The 13,370-nt window shown below is 48.7% G+C and overlaps 1 protein-coding gene across 1 annotated transcript; it reads left to right on the plus strand.

Annotated features, from left to right (window-relative positions):
- Positions 1-3,458: 3,458 nt before the first annotated feature.
- Positions 3,459-8,483, plus strand: LOC307102032 (apolipoprotein L2-like; the record flags this gene model as incomplete). Its single annotated transcript, XM_079775498.1, has 3 exons — positions 3,459-3,504; positions 6,011-6,131; positions 7,607-8,483. 3 exons carry the CDS (start codon positions 3,459-3,461, stop codon positions 8,481-8,483), a joined length of 1,044 nt encoding a protein of 347 aa, XP_079631624.1.
- Positions 8,484-13,370: the final 4,887 nt, after the last annotated feature.

The raw sequence follows: 13,370 nt of genomic DNA on the forward strand, positions 1-13,370 counted from the left end.
TTATTAATCTTCAACGGAGGATTTTTTCCCCCATTTATTTTTAGAGAGTCGAAAGGAGGGAGGGAGGAAGAAGGAGAGGGAGACAAACATTGATGTGTGAGATGTGCATCAAATTGTTACCTCCCACATCTGCCTTGTGCCCTGACCTGGTTCTGGGAATGTACCCTGCAACCCAGGTCCCTGCCCTTGATCTAGAATCAATCCCTCCACTCTTCAGTGCACAGGCTGACGCCACACCCACTGAGCCACACCAGCCAGGCCTGTAGAAGATTTTTGTTTCTTCTTCCTCCTCTTCTTTGTCTGCCTCTTTGTCTGCTTCCTAATGCAGGGCATATTTAATGGGTACCTACAGCCTTCAAGGAGCCTCTGGTGCAGGAAGCAAAGTGCCTGGCAGCAGGTAATGAGCAGGAGTGGGTGAGGTTGGATGGAGCTGTCCCTGAGCCCCACACCTGGGAGCCCCCTAAACCCCCCTCACCCCCGGGTGAGGGGCTTTGGGATGTCCTGCTCAAGGCCAGGTGTCAGAATCAGTTGATCACATTCCTCTCTTCCTCTTTCTCCTCCTATAAAAATGTGATGGCTGCAGGAAGGAGACAGGAGGAAATAAATGGAACTGTCAGAAAGCTGACAGAACTGTCAGAAGTACATGAAATCAGTGGGGGAAATTTGTGTGAAATCTGAGTCATAGTTTTTTCAGCAAGATCAACAAGAAAACCAAATGGAGTGACTCAGTTGAGAGTGAAAGGGCTTTGCTGTGTGGTTGAGTGGCTGGTTGTTCTGTGTCCGTGCCATGGCACACACCCCAGGCTTGAGCCATCAGTGCCAGGAGCACAGAGGGTGCCCGGGATCAGGAGGGGCAGCAGACAATAGACCTGGCCCTGTGTTTGCAGATACAAATGGTACACAGGTCAATGGTTATTGGAAGAATGTGAGTCATTATTTGTAAAATCTTAGAGCATTCCTGGGCAGAGCGAAGACCAGGCAGGTGAGCCACCTTAGTATCAGCGATTAATATACCGACAAGCCCCTTGGCTCTCTGCGTCAGGCAGGTCTCAGGAGGGGTGGTTGATAAATGCTGTTTTGCTTCTGAAAATAACGCTACAGACAACCAACATTTTCTTTCTTCCCTGGGCTCCAAGGCAGGATAGTCCAGACAGAACTGAGAGAATCCTCTCCATGGGGAGGTCTGTTTCCATTGTGATAGTTCACAGAACAGAAATGACCCAGAGTGTTTTTATTATTATTGATGTGAGTTCGAGAGACAGAGACAGAGAAAGAAACAACGATTGCTCCAGCCAGGGCCAGAGTGTGATTTCACAGTGAAGGCCATAAGACCTGACTGCCTCCCCTTTCCCTGCCCGTCCCATTTTGGGAAAATGTGGCCTCAACACAGAGCCCCCGATTACAGTATGGCCCCATCCCAATGGTCACCAAGACAAGGTGGGCACTGACACTTCCTAGGAAGGAGCCTCCTAGAGCTGTGAGACCACGCTTTCCAACCAAAAGGTTGGTCATCCACGCATCCTTCAAACTGACTTGTGCTCAAAAGGGGGACCGTGGATGAGAAATGGGTTCTATGCCAAGTAACCCACAGTGTGATGCGATCATAAATTCCTAGCTGGGCAGGTCATGGCGGGTGGTCACATCCCAGGCTTATACTCTTAATAAAGCATTTGTTTTCCTTAAGCAAGCCCTGTCCATTGTTTCTGTGCGTCCAGGTGAACACACTTTTGAAATAACCACTCTCCAGAGAGCACAATCTTGCCTGGCCGGTGTGGCTCTGTGGTTGAATGTTGGCCCATGAATGAAAAGGTCACCAGTTTGATTCCAGGTCAGGGCACATGCTCAGGTTGTGGGCTCAAAACCCAGCAGAGGGCATGTAGGGGGCAGCCACTGGATGCTTCTCTCTCATCAATGTTTCTATCTCTCTCTTCCATTCCCTTCCTCTCTGTAAAGTCAATAAAAACATTTTTTTAAAAGAAGAGACCACACTCTTATTGACTATCCTGTAATCCAATCCCCACCTGCTTTCTCCCAACTTCATGTAACCTTCCTTACATCCCCTCCTTCATTTCAAATGCATGGAAGAAGCTGAGAAACTGTTATTCTCCAGAGCATTTTAGATCTAGTGCAGTTTGGCTCAAATAAATTTTCCAAAAATCCTTTTAAAAATTGTCAGCCTTAAAAAGGAAGGGCATTCTGGCCCATGTTCCTACATGCATGACCCTTGAGGACACTATGCTAAGTGAAATAAAGCAATCTCAGGAAGATAAACATTCTATGATTCCACTTATATGAAGCACTCAAATCCGTAGAGATGGGAAGTAGAATGGCAGTTTCCAGGGGCTGGGAGGTGGGGGATGGAGAGTTATTGTTTAGTGGGTACTGAGTTCTGTTTTATAAGATGAAGAGAGTCTGGAGACTGGTTGCACACCAGTGCAAATATAATTTAACACTATTGAACTTTATCCTTAAAATTGGTTAAGATGGCCCTAACCGATTTGGCTCAACCTGCAGACTGAAGGGTCCCAGGTTCGATTCCAGTCAAGGGCATGTAACTTGGTTGAGGGAACATCCTCATTATGAGGTGTACAGGAGGCAGCTGATCGATGTTTCTAACTCTCTCTTCCTCTCTGTAAAAAATAAATACAATATATTTTTTTAAAAAAGACAACAAATAAAAAATGTTTAAAAAATGGTTAAGGTGGTAAATGTTACTTTTTTAAAGATGTGTGTGTGTGTGTGTGTGTGTGTGTGTGTGTGTGTGTGTGTTTAAAAAGTACTATAAACTGGAAGATGTAAAAGATGGGCACCTCAAATCCTATGAGCATAAATGTAAATTGGTGCAGTTTGTTTGCATTAGAGTGTGGCTCTAGGCATAAAGGAATTTTTATATGGTGATACCCTCTGTCCCAGTCATTCTATTTATTAAATATCTTAAGGGACGCAATCTCAAATGCAGATGAGCTTTTATGCCTGAAGATTGTCTCTGCACTATTTTCATAAAGAACTGGAAACAAGCTAAGGTCCACTGGTGGGCGTGGGCAGCAGAGAGGACCGGGCAGCGCCAGGAGGGATGGACAGCCCACAGCAGGGCTGCAGATATGGTGCCAGGACTGCAGGACCCCAGGGCCTTAGGGCATGAGGGTCTTGCAGAAGCAAGAAGGGTGCAGGCTTGGGAAGCCACAGCCCCAGGAATTTATCAACACAGAGACTGGGCATAGGGTGCAAGACTGCGTTTGGGAATGAGAAGAGTCATTTGCAAGTAACACAGACACATTAATAAACATTTTTGTATATAAAAGGGAGTAGAGCGTAGTCCTCACAAACACGGGATTGGGATCAGGAAGACTTGGGTCGGAGTCCTAGCTCTAGCACTACTGTGAGACTTGGGCTAACCCGAGTTTAGGTGAAAACCTAGACTGTGTGATGGTTTCCTCCACGTTCCAATGGGAGCCACAATGGCGCCCACCACGTGGAATGGGAGAGTATTTGGTGAGGGAACACGTAAGGAGCCTGTGGTAGACACACCATCAATATTAGCTGTAGTGATCAGTAAACATAAATGTCCCCAACCTCAAGTCATTTCCAAAACATTCCTTCCCATCTTTCTTCCCATCTTTAATGTCTGGTTTTATTGCTTCTTTGGTTTTATTACTCCTCACCTGTCTGTTTCCTTGTCTGATGGTCTTCTCCCTGTGCCCCCACAGGACAACGGGACTGTCACTTGGCTTGCAGTAGACTGGAGTGAGGTGAGTACCTTCTCTTACCGAGCAGCTGGCAGAGCCCGGCAGACAGGGAAACACAGTGGATTGAGTCCATCTCGGCATTTGAGGCCTTTCCCTGAAAGAAACACCAGAGACGGAGCCCCTCGCTGCTCCCAGTTGTACAGCTGGCTCACCTTTGACGCCACAATTTGTTTTCTCTTCCCCAAGGGTGAAGCAACACCTCCTTCCAGCTGGACACAGACTGGTGAGCTGAAGGGGAAACTCTGAGATCCCACTGCTGACACCATGACCTCAGAAGCTGACAGGAACTGCCCAGGTAGTCAGCTTCCTCCTCTCTAGCTGGTTCCTGGTCATGATCTAGAATTGAAGGAGGCACCTCCAAACTGGTTAAGCTACCCAGGAATAAAAAATCTCAAAGGGGATTAATGAATGTCCTCGAGCCCACAAGAGGATCCAAGGGGAGTCCCCTCAACCAGAAGTGTATGTGGGGACCTCCTTCCTAGCTCTCTCCTCAAGCTGCTCATATCCTCCCATCTTCTGCAACTCATGCAATGACTCCAACGAGGCCAGGACAGCCCATGGGAGGTGGGAATTTCTTGTCCCCTGGAACCTGCTAGTTCCTGGTGGATACTTTCCCTTCCAAAGCACTGCCACCTCCCACAGCTGTACTGGGGCCCTGACCTGTGCTCCCAATTATAAACACCTGTGTACCAGGTGTGACTGTCAGACAGGAACTTCTTCTGATGATCTCAGATACCCCTGCAGAGGCCCGCTTTCTTATTTCCCACACCCACCCACATCCTAGCCAACAAATACACAGAGGTAGTGCTCTGGGTTCCCTCCATCTAAGCCCTGGTTTACTTTCTCCCTCAGTGGGTGAAGCAAGAAAAGGAAAAAACACCCCTCAACCACCCACATAAACACTGCATTTTCTAGGCAACCACATCACCCCCCAGGAGAGGATAAAACTTGTTCCTGTTGCAGCATAAGGGGGGAGCTGACAGCTCAGAAGCCAGCATCTCCTGAGCAGGCTCCGGGGTCCCTGAGGGAGGGCTGGAGCTGGTGGATTCCTGAGGACAAACAAGATGACCTCTTGTTTAAGAAGTGGACAAGGGTGGGGTCAGAGTTGCCCAGGGGAGCTGTGGTTCCTGAGACCAGCCTGGAATGGGGGAGAGGTGATACAGATTGATCACAGGATTAGAGCTGAGGGCCCAACCCCCACCCACCTGAAGACACCCCTCCACTGCCCATCTTGGAGCATCTTTGAGAAGCAAGAGGAATCCTTTTTGCTTCATAGTTTTATACATCAGTTGCGTGTGATCTGAAACATTATTTTCAAATTCAAAGAAAAAAATCCCATAGGTAAACTATAGGGTGGAATGCAGAAATCACATGAATTTTCGAACTACAAGGAGGCTTCAACCTAATGTAAGGAAATGTCTGACCCGTGGCCTTGGATGCCACCTGTGAGCTTTCTGCTTCTTGGCTTGGGCCCTTTTTTCCTGTCTGAGTTTCGCTTCCTTTGTCTGTGAAATAAGAATAATATGTCTTGTGTGTATATGGCAGGAAACACATTTAGACCATGTCTCTGCACACATAAAACATACACCAGTCCCCAGTCCCTTTTCTGCATTTCCAGAGTCTCCAAATCCCTGAGATTCACACATTTTTAAAAAGATTTATAAAAGTTATTGAGAAAGAGAGAGAGAGAAATAGAAAGAAGTGGAGGAGGGAGAGAACTGGTGTCTCTCCCTCTTCACATAAGGACACCATTCATATTGGGGATCAGGTCCCACACTTATGACCTCATTTAACCCTAATTATAAAATACAGTCACATGGGGCCTGGCCATTGTGGCTCAGTGGTAGAGTGTTGACCCATGAGCCAAGAGGTCTCTGGTTCGATTCCCAGTCAGGGCAAATCCCTGGGTTGTGGGCTCAACCTCCAGTAGAGGGCATTAGGTAGCAACTGATTGATGCTTTTTTATTAATGTTTCCATCTGTATACTTCTCTCTTCCTCTCTCTCTAAAAAGCAACAAAAACATATTAAAAATAAAGGAATAAGTACAGTCACATGGGGTGTCAGGACTGCAATATATAAATTTGGAGGGATAGTTCAGTCCTTAATACCAGGTGACTCACCAAAGTACCCCAGATTATTTTTGTTAAGTCCCCAGGTGACAGCTGGTCAGGACGATGAACATTTAACCTCCTTGTTTATACTCAATTCCATTTCCATTCTACCACGATTCCTTCTAACCTCATTGTTTTTTCTTTCCATCTAGAGGGCAAAGACTTTATTGATGCCATTGAGTATTTAATGGACCCAAGGGACAAAGAGAAACTGCATTGCCTGCTGAGTGATGAATCCTGGGAGAGATTTGTGGCTGGGGCCAAGCTCTCCAGGTAACTTCCAGGGGATGCCTGTATCGTCACCCCGATCTCCCCTGCATCTAGATTCCTCTGGCAGGCACACTCCTCCAGGCAGGATCCTGAGCTTGGGGTTGAACAAGTTTCTTTTCAACAGTCCATGAGCAACATTTCCTTCGTATCATTCATTGGCAGAGAAGGGCCCCAGGTTGGGAAGAGTTGAGGCATGCAGGGGAAGGTTTTGTGACCTTGGGCAGGTTACTTAACCACTCTCTGTCTTATTCATCTGTTCTATTTCATTGTGAGGAGAATGAGATCATGCAGGTAAACTGTTTAGCCCAGTGGTCGGCAAAATCATTAGTCAACAGAGCCAAATATCAACAGTACAATGATTGAAATTTCTTTTGAGAGCCAAATTTTTTAAACTTAAACTTCTTCTAACGCCACTTCTTCAAAATATACTCGCCCAGGCCGTGGTATTTTGTGGAAGAGCCACACTCAAGGGGCCAACGAGCCGCATGTGGCTCGCAAGCCACGGTTTGCCAATGACTGGTTTAGCCTAAGAGTGATACAAAGTAGGTGGGCAGTTCACATGAACTTTTAAAAAGATGCTGGGAATAGTCAGCGCCCAAGGGTCTTCTTGTTGGATGTGAGAGCCACACAGGACTTCCTGTGGGACAAGCCAGAAAATTCCTGGCACAGTTTGTGTCCCTAGGGATTGTGGGTAGAGAGCCTGCTCTCCCTAAGAAAGGGATTGCACAAACTCTGCAGGGTCCTGCCAGCCTGGAAGGCAGGAGGCTGGAGTGAAGCTGCACCGTGTTGGGTTGAATCCTGACTGTATCTCTGCCTGGCTCTGGGGCTCTGGGCTTATGTCATCTCCCTCATCAATAGAATAGCAAGTCCGTCTGATAGACTAAGGTGAAGTCCTTGGGGTGAACTGCAGGGTCAAGGACGAGGAAGCAGGTGCAGTCATCCTGTCCAGAGGCCCAGAGAGGCCTGGAGCAGGGGCAGAGCCCAGGGTCTGGATGGAGCAGGGTGGTCCAGGTGGGAGGACTGGTAGGAAGGCTTGGCAGCGAGGCTGGACTAGAGTGAGGCAGCTGAGGCACCTGGTCACAGGACTGAGGAGGCCAGGGGCCTAATGGAGGGCCATGAGGGGGGAGTGGGGCACATTTCTTCCTTCCCTGATTTGATCCCCTCTCTGCTGGGGGCAGAGGGCCCTGGGTGATTATGTTCTCCAACCGTGTCTGTGAGCTGGAGGGCTCCTCACCTCCCTGTGGGACCCTCTTCTCTTCTCCATGGAGTAACGCTGACCAGAGGGAAGGCGGTGTGGCTTAATGACCGCTTCCGGTCACAATGGGGGCTGCCAATGTGGAGTAACTGTGGGATTCCGAGTAGACACACTTCCCACCATAGAGGACAGGGCTTCCTGCACCAGCTCATCCAATCGGAGGTCTCATCCTTAGGGATTCATCCACCTGCCTTGGTTAATCCCCTGTCCTTCATTATTACAGGGAGGAGGCAGATGCACTGTATGCAGACTTGAGCCAGCTGGAAGCACTCATGGCCGTGGAGGACAAAGACATGCCCTCAGCAGAACAGTTGCATCAGGAGATCTTTATGAAGGAGTTTCCTCAGGTGAAACAGGACCTTGAGGATCGCATACAACAGCTCTACGCACTTGCTGATGAGGTTGACAAGGTGCACAAGGACTGCACCATCGCCCAGGTGGCAGCCTCTTCCACCAACGTAGTGTCTGGCATTCTGACCATCGCTGGCCTGTGTCTGGCACCTGTGACAGCAGGGGCTAGTCTGGTGCTTTCAGCAACTGGGATGGGACTGGGGGCAGCAGCTGCTGTGACTGGTGTGACTGCCAGCATCGTGGAAGTCTCAAAGAATGCATCAGCTAAAGCCAAAGCCAGCCGCCTAGTGTCAACTGGCATTGACACAGAGAAGGTGGTTGTGAAGGTTCTACACCACAGCACTCCCAAAATTGCTTCCTTAGCACAGAGGTGCATCCACTCCCTGCTAGGCATTGTGAAGAATGCCCGTGCCTTCAAGCTGGCCACATCCAATCCTCTCTTAGCAGCCAAGGCCACACGCTTCTTGCGCACGGGGGCAGTCTCAGCCCGAAGCGGCAAGCAGCTGCAGAAAGCTTTTGGAGGCACTGCTCTGGCCATGAGCAAAGGAGCCAGGGTCCTTGGTGCAGCCACGGCAGGTGTATTCCTTCTCATGGATGTGGTGGACCTAGTGAAAGAGTCAAAGCACTTACATGAGGGCGCAAAGGCTGAATCAGCAGAAGAGTTGAGGCAGCAGGCGAAGGAGCTGGAGAGGAGGCTGGAAGAACTCACCCACATTCACGAAAGTCTACAGGAGGACCTGACTCCGTGATCCCCAGACGGTGCAGGGAGCAGGGTGTGTGGGAGACAAAGGCATGGACTTTACATTGTTAGAGGGGAAAAGCCGGCGAGATTAAATGGATGGAACTGCGTGTGAAGGTGTTGAGCACAGCGAAGGAGGGGTTCATGCAGATGGAAAGTGGATCAAAGAGAAGGAAGGAACCTGGACCTGGAATCAGGGAAGAGAGGGGACAAGAGAGTGGTATTGGGGGGAGGGGAATATGGGGAGCTTTATTTTGACTAAAAAAGACATTGGGGTCATAAATAAAGAAAGAGAAGTGAAGGAATAAGCATCGAGAAGGCCAGAACTACTAAAAAGTTGACAATGGAAGAAGGCGAAAGAGTTTGAGTGGTTGGAATATGGGAGTTACAGTGGCTCCTGTACTGGCCCTCCCCAGGGATCACCGTCCCAGTAGGAACCCCGCCTCTCCCTGGTCAGGGTCTCTAGTCTGCTTTCCAGTTCCAGCTCGCCTTTGTCTTCCAGCAGCACATCTTAGGTAGGCAGTGACTTAAAAATGACGTTTTATTTGTTTATTTTTCAATTACAGTTGACATATAACATTATATCAATTTTGGGTATACAATATACTGATTAGAAAGTGATCACCCGCTAAATCTAGCAGACATATGGCATCATTCATAGTTATTACAATGTTGTCCACTATAGGCAGTGACTTTTTGATGATGATGATGATTATGATGATGAAGGGGGCCGTGATGGGGGTGGTGATGACAGTGGAGTGGGTGGAACATTTGACAAGTTGCTGGTGTTCATTGGGGCCAGGATGCTCTGAGAGACCAATGAAATTACAATGAACCTGCAAATGCTCTTAGAACAGTGGTTGATTTGAAAAAAGAAAAGTGTAAACAGATACTCGCAGCAGGTCAAGGAGATCTACAGGTCAGCCCTGAGACACAGCCTCTCCATCAGTGGGGGAGGTGATGTGGACACGATGATATTCTAGGCCCTCTGTTTCTCCCCACCTTGTGTTCTGCAGACTCCGGTTCAGTAAGATGGACTGGGACTCTGAGCCTTTGTGGTGGGGATTAGTGGGCTCATCTGGGCTCTGGGTGCCTGGCTTCCCTTCCCCATGAGCCTGTCCTCCAGGAACTCAGGGAGCAAATCTTCCATTGCTCCTGCTCGCTCACTGGGCTCCCACTCTCCCAGTCAAGTCCCTGAGACCTCGGTGCCCCAAAAGCTCTGCCGGGACACCAGGGTAAGCTTCTGTACAGATGGCTTAGGCTGAACACAGGTGGCTTCCTCGCCCAGCAGCTGGGGCCCAGGATCCACTGTAGGACATGAGGCTGATTAAGAACAGAAGGGCTTGTTTGCAGGTGTGAGAGAGGGTCATCGGTAAACAGAGAGACAGAGAGAGTCAGCAAGAAAGAAAACATTTCTCCAAGCTACCCTCACATTTTCCCTCCTGCAAGAGCTTCCAGATGGTCATCCTGTGTTTACCCTGTGGCACTGCCCCTGCCCCCGCCCCTTCTCCACACTGACCCAGAACAGCCCTTAGGAACACAGATCTTACCAAGCACCTGCTTCCCATTACTCTGCACAAAACCCCGAGGCCTCCACCCAGCCAGATGTAACCTGTTGGAGCCTGGGGTCCCCTGAGAGCAGAGCTGAGACAAGGCTCACTGAGGGTTGATTTGGGAAGTGATACCCCGAAGCTGGACTGAGGGACACTACTCCCTGGACAGCACTCATGGGCTTTGCCTTCCAAGGCCCACAGTGAGGACCAGACCCACATCGCCAGGGAAACACTGGCTCTCTGTGATACAGGCAAGGTGAGTCAACCAAGGTGAACAGAACAAAGGAGAAGGTTCCTTTCTGAGCCACTCAGGTCAGCATGACCTTGACCTCCCTGACCTTAGTGGGCCAAGCTGGAAACACATAGAGGCTTCCTCACCAGGGCCCCGTGTCTGATAGCCCTCTGAGGAGCACAAGGATGTGTGAGCAGCCTGTTGGGCGAGGTACCAGTTCTCACGGGGCTCATGAAGAATGTGTTTGCTCTTTGGAAAGGCTTTGACCAGTGGGTACCGATTCTTCTGGATCCTCCATCACTTCCTGCCAGTCCGACATTAAGGAGAGAGCTCTCTTATCGGGGGCTTGGCTTAGTGTGAGGAGTCAAGGAAGGCTTCTCTGAAGAGGGGGCACCAAGGGTTGAAAGGATGGGGAGGAAAGTGGGGTGAGAGTATTTGGGGCAGAGGACCTGCGCCTGCAGGGTTCTGGCTGGGCGGGAGGGCCACTCTGAAAGGACAGTGATGGAACTGCAGTGTGGCCACTCGGGTTCCGCTGCCAGGACTCCTGTGAGAAAGGGGCTGTGGTTGGAAAGCTGGGCGCTGGAGCACTGGACGCTGCCAGCTGCCTCTGCAGGGACGGGAGGTGGCGTGGTGGGCACAGACACCACTGCTGCTGGAGCTACGTGTCTGCAGCCTGGGGACCTGGAGGACAATGGACAGAGCTGCTGCTTTTGACATCAGCAGCAACAGGAAACATGAGCGCTAGCGGGAGCTGGAGGTGGGGTAGGGGGTTGTCTAGCGATGGCTGCACCCGGAAAGGGCCAGGGTGAGAGAGCACAGCTCACACTCCATGGGGGCCCCTGAAACTGTGAAAAGAGTCCAGTAGGTCCAGAAACCAGCAGAGCAGGAGGGGAGCAGCCAGAGAAATACTTTGGTCCATCAGCTGGAGGCCAAGGCAGCAGGTCACATTCACGGTCACCATCCACACTGAGAGCAGGGACTCTCACCTCCTCGCAGCACTGGCTGTCGGCCTGCAGAGCACAGCGGCCAGGATGAGTTTGGGTCAGGTCCAGATGAAACAGGGGCAGAGGGCTTCTCCAGCCTCGGCCCTGCACACTGACGTAGGATCTCATGCCATGCAGGCCCCTCTGTGTCCTCCTGGTCCCCCTCTGCCTCCTGCCCCCCTCCTGTTGTCTACTCCATCCCTCTGGGCTGGGCCGTGGTGCTCAAAAGCATTGTGGCAGTTACTATGGCTGTTGGTCACATTTTTCTGGTCCCTCCCTCCCCCTTCTGGACATCTGGTAGGATTACATTCCTGTCTTCCTTCTGGTTGGGTGGGGATGTGTAACCAGAGCTCTGACCACTGTCTTCCTTTGTTGTTGTTTATTTGTTTTTTAATATATTTTTATTGATTTCAGAGAGAAAGAGAGAGGGAGTTTGAGATAGGAAGATCAATGGTGAGAGAGAATCATTGATGGGCTACCTCCTGCGCACCCCCTACACGGTTCGAGCTAGCAACCTGGCATGTGTCCTGACCTGGAATTGAACTGTGACCTCCTGGTTCATAGGTCAATGCTCAACCAATGAGCCATGCCAGCCGCTGACCACTGACTTTTGAATGGAAGTAATATGTGTCAATTCTAAGCCACAGCATCTAATGCTGACAGAAGACCCCTTTCCTCTGCCGGCAATGATCCCGAGACTGGCTGCTCCAATTTCCTGGGTCTGGGAGGGAGGACTACAGGAGCAGACTGCATGGTGATCAGGAGGTACCTTTGTGGCTCATGTGGAGAGTGTTTGTTAGTGCAGCAAAACCTAGACTATCCTGGCTGATACAATCAAAACCCTTGGAAACATGGTACTATTTGTAGAGCACTGTGAAAGGTGCATATCTTTAACTTCTCATATAAGCTAGAATAATTATTAACAATATTAAATACCACTTATTGAGTGCTTAATATGCTTCAGGCATTATACAAGGTTCTTTGGCAAATGTTTTCTTATTAATCCCCACCACAGCCCTGTGTATTTTGTAATACAGACCTGTGTAGTATAATTAGTCTCATTAATAGAGATGAAGGTGTTGTATCTCAAATCAGTGAGCTAGATACCAGATGCCTTAACAAGCCAATTAATTAGGAGTCTTTTATTGAATGCAGGTTCAGAGCAGATTACCTCTGTTAAATTCTGAACAAACACAAGAAGGAGTATTTCCTTTTTATATCCTTCTAGTTCTTTGTGTAAGTTATTTTTGCAGACAGCTTGTAACCTTGAGTACATATCATATCTATACAGACACCTGTAACCTTGAGTATCATATCTATTCAGGCACCTGGAATCAATATCAGCATATCAGTCCCTTATGTTAGATGTCTAGTTTGCGAGCTCAGACAATTAAGTTTATCTTTTCGATTCAAGCAAAAGACAAAGTTATTTTACAGTCTAAAAATAACAGAGGGAAAAAATAGCAGAGAATTTCAAAACAGCAGAGAATTCTAAAATAGCAGTTTCAAGCAGCAGTTTTTCCAAAGGAGGGATTACTATTATGCTTCAAAGGGACTGACGCTAAGGGAGACTGAAGGTCAAGACCAGAGCTAGTAAGTGGTAGAATTGAGACTCAAATACAGGGTCCTTTGAGCCCCAATCCTCAATCTTTCCACCACTAAACTAGACAGAGGAAGGAAAAATAACCATGCATTCTAAAAAGAAATGATCTTGTAATAAGAAAAACATTAGCATCTGCCTTTTCTTTCTTTCTTTTTTTTTAAATAAGTCTTTATTGTTCAGATTATTACAGTTTTTCCTCTTTTTTCTCCCCATAGTTCCCCTCCACCTGGTTCCCACAACACCCCATGCCCTTCCTCACCCCCCCCCCATTGTCCTCGTCCATAGGTGTACGATTTTTGTCCAGTCTCTTCCCGCACCCCACACACCTCTTTACCCCCCACTAATTGTCAGTCCACTCCCTTTCTATGCCCCTGATTCTATTATATACACCAGTTTATTCTGTTCATCAGATTTTTTATTCACTTGATTTTTAGATTCACTTGTTGATAGATATGTATTTGTTGGCACTTTGTTGTTCATAATTTTTATCTTTACCTTTTTCTTCTTCTCCCTCTTCTTAAAGAAT

This window comes from Cnephaeus nilssonii, assembly GCF_951640355.1.
Source record: "Cnephaeus nilssonii genome assembly, chromosome: 6".
Classification (NCBI taxonomy): Eukaryota; Metazoa; Chordata; class Mammalia; order Chiroptera; family Vespertilionidae; genus Cnephaeus; species Cnephaeus nilssonii.